This window comes from Echinops telfairi, unplaced genomic scaffold (assembly GCF_000313985.2).
Source record: "Echinops telfairi isolate 266 unplaced genomic scaffold, ASM31398v2 ScPeMD7_3;HRSCAF=10, whole genome shotgun sequence".
Classification (NCBI taxonomy): domain Eukaryota; kingdom Metazoa; phylum Chordata; class Mammalia; order Afrosoricida; family Tenrecidae; genus Echinops; species Echinops telfairi.
The window spans coordinates 56744546-56747679 of record NW_022103899.1 but is presented as its reverse complement, the minus strand read 5'-3'; the positions used below and the strand labels follow the sequence as shown (position 1 = coordinate 56747679).

Sequence of the window (3134 nt, the reverse complement as noted above, 5' to 3'; positions counted from 1 at the left end):
GCTTCCCTTGCTCTGCCTCACAGTCTCTGTGCCACAGGCTTTGGTGTTTCCGAACTCAGGCTCTGCCACTTCAAACTTGGCCACTGTTGGAACATGCTTCTCCTCTGCTCCTGTTTTAGGGATGGCTTATCCTTACAGCGTGGGCTGGGGAGTGGGAGGGGGGGTGTCCAAAAGTGATTTTAAGAAATGTCACTCCCATCCCCTTACAGAAGGGACTCAGGGAGGAGATGAGCCAGTCAGGGTGCAGTATAGCACCAATGAAACACACAACTTTCCTCTAGTTCTTTAATGCTTCTCTGCCCACCCCCACCCCACTATCTAGATCCTAATTCTACCTTACACATCCAGCTAGACCAGAGGATGTACACTGGTACAGATAGGAACTGGAAACACAGGGAATCCAGGACAGATAAACCCCTCAGGACTAATAATGAAGGTAGCAATACCAGGAGGGGAAGAGGAAGGTGGGGGAGAAAGGGTAAACTGATCACAATGATCTACATATAACCCACTCCCTGGGGGATGGACAACAGAAAAGTGGGTGAAGGGAGACATCGGACAGTGTAAGACAGAAAAAAATAATAATTGTAAATTATCAAAGATTCGTGAGGGATGGGGGGTGGAGGAGAGAGGGGGAAATGAGGAGCTGATTCCAGGGGCTCAAGTGGAGGGAGGAGGTTTTGAGAATGATGATGGCAACTAACATACAAATGTGCTTGACACAATGGATGGATGGGTTGTGACAAGAGTTGTCCGAGCCCCCAATAAAATGATTTAAAAAGAAAAGAAATGTCACTCCGTCCCACAACCTGGTGATTCATTAATGGCTGTCACCTGACGACTCAAAGAGGCCCATGGTTGTGCAGACGGTGCAAGCCAGGCTCCGCTTCGCAGGGTCTTTGGTGGCGCTGCCGAGAGTTGGAGCCACTTCAAGGACAACCCTCCACCACAGCGGCCAAGGTGGCTCCAAGGAGAGGGTGAGATCGGCAGCGGAGTGTGGGATCTGCCTGCTGTTGACTCGCAGTCTTTGGAAAATGGGATCCTCTTGCAGGTCATTGCAAGCACCGAGGTTTCTCAGGGTCGTCCTGGTTCTCTGCGTCCACAGTCTTTGAGGCAGATGCCAGTTTTAAAATTAGATTATATCTCTATTTTCTAAAATGGCTTTCTTGGCACATAATCTACATGCCATCATTCAATTATATCAAGAAGAGTTGTACAATCACTTCCCCAATCAGTGTTAGAACGTTTCCTTCTTTCTTGGATGCATGGTGTTAGCTCCTCACGTCCCCCCAACCTCCCCTGCCAGACCTCCAAGAAACCAGTAACCCAGTTACCGTCTCTGTAGATTTGTTCCCCACAGTTTTATTAGCATATAATTCACATATTATGCAATTCAACAGTTCAGTGTTTCAATAGTTACCTATCCTGGGTTTTATATACAGAAAAACATACAAAAACCCTACCAACAATAACAAAGTGAAACAGAAAAACCTCAGTCGAAAAGAGAGTCAAAAATATTGAAACCTGGAGCAACTTTAAAATGTATCAGAAGGAAGATCTTGTGATCAGGTGTTAAATCTTAACCTAATTACATCTGCCACAATCCACTTTCGATGCTTTCTGCATAATAGCCAGGGTAGCCTCATCCTTGGTCTACACAATACTTGTGTATTTCTCCTTCAATTAAAAACAAACAAACAACCCTAAAGCAACTTTTAAATGGGTCAAAAGGAAGATCAAATGAATTAATCTATTTTATTTATTTTTTCTTTTTTTAATCATACAACTCTTATCACAATCCATCCTTCCATCCATTGTGTGAAGCATATTTGTACATTTGTTGCCATCATCAGTCTCAAAACATTTTTTTTAAACATTTTATTAGGGGCTCATTCAACTGTTATCCCAATCCATACACACATCAATTGTGTAAAGCGCATTTGTACATCGTTTCTCAAAACATTTTCTCTCCATTTAAACCCCCGACATCAGGTCCTCATTTTTCCCCTCCCTCCCCGCTCCCCCCTCCCGCATGAGCCCTTGATAGTTTATAAATGGGTATTTTGTCATATCTTGCCCTGTCCGACGTCTCCCTTCATCCACTTTTTGGTTGTCTGTCCCCCAGGGAGGAGGTCACACACAGTTCCATGTAATCGGTTCCCTCTTCCCTACCGAACTAATCTATTTTAACCTAACTCTATCCACCATAATTAACTTTACAATGCTCTCTGCCCAATGACAACACTATTCACAACCTTGGACTATGGTCAGAGGGCCTTCACCCGAGGTTTCAGCTATGTGGGGACCTATGCAAATAGGTTTTGACTTCTGCTTTCATCCATAGTCCTCTATAAACCAGGGGTTCACAACTTAAGCTCTGATACCATTCCCTTCTTCCGATTTGGATTGTATTATTTATAATCCTTGGATCACACCGGCTGGTGTGCTTCTTCCATATGGACTTAGTTGATGCCTTCTAGGCAGTTGCTATTTTCAGAATTGCTAAGGGATGCCCTTTGGAACCAGCATGCCTTTGGTTGGAAGCCCGTTGAACGCAGACAAGAGTGCCCTACAAGCCTCAGTCTTCGCTCCTCTTTTCACTTCGCGTCTCTTTCCGCAGGATGTTCCCCGTGACCAAGGCCTTGAAAGAGGCCCTTCTTCAACACTTCATAGGCCTGAAGCTGGAGATCGCCTATGCCATACACAAGCCGTTTCCGTTCTTCGAGAGCCTCCGAGACAAGTCCCTCATCACCGAGAAAATGTACATGGTGAGCGATGCTGACCCCTTCCCTGGGGCAGCTGGGCCTCTGCCAAGCATGCCCTACCATCGAGGTCTCAACCCACAGACCAACGGGACTGTGGAGTCCGGAAGTCCCAATCCAGGCACATTTATCATCCTCATCCCAGAAGAGGTGGCGGGTTGGGAGAGAGGGGATCACAGGGGCCTTCACAACCCCCCTCTCCCAGTGGAAGAGTCTGCCACTCATAGTCGTTTCTGGAGTGAGGCAAAGCCAGTGGGGGAGCTATGGTTCTGTGAACCAAAATGGCACTGGGTTTAGATAATTATGGGTTTTTGACACATTTCCTGAGGCCGAAGCCCAGGTAAGTGCTGGCATTGGTAGAAGGATTCAACC

General features: G+C 46.2%; 1 protein-coding gene across 1 annotated transcript in view; it reads left to right on the top strand.

Moving 5' to 3' along the window:
• SP110 (SP110 nuclear body protein) overlaps nt 1–3134 on the top strand; it is a 29170-nt gene that overhangs the window by 5893 nt on the left and 20143 nt on the right. The window contains exon 2 of the mRNA XM_045296304.1: nt 2621–2768. Within this exon, the coding sequence (XP_045152239.1) occupies nt 2622–2768 (147 nt within the window). The 5' untranslated portion in view covers nt 2621. The remainder of the gene's footprint in view (nt 1–2620; nt 2769–3134) is intronic.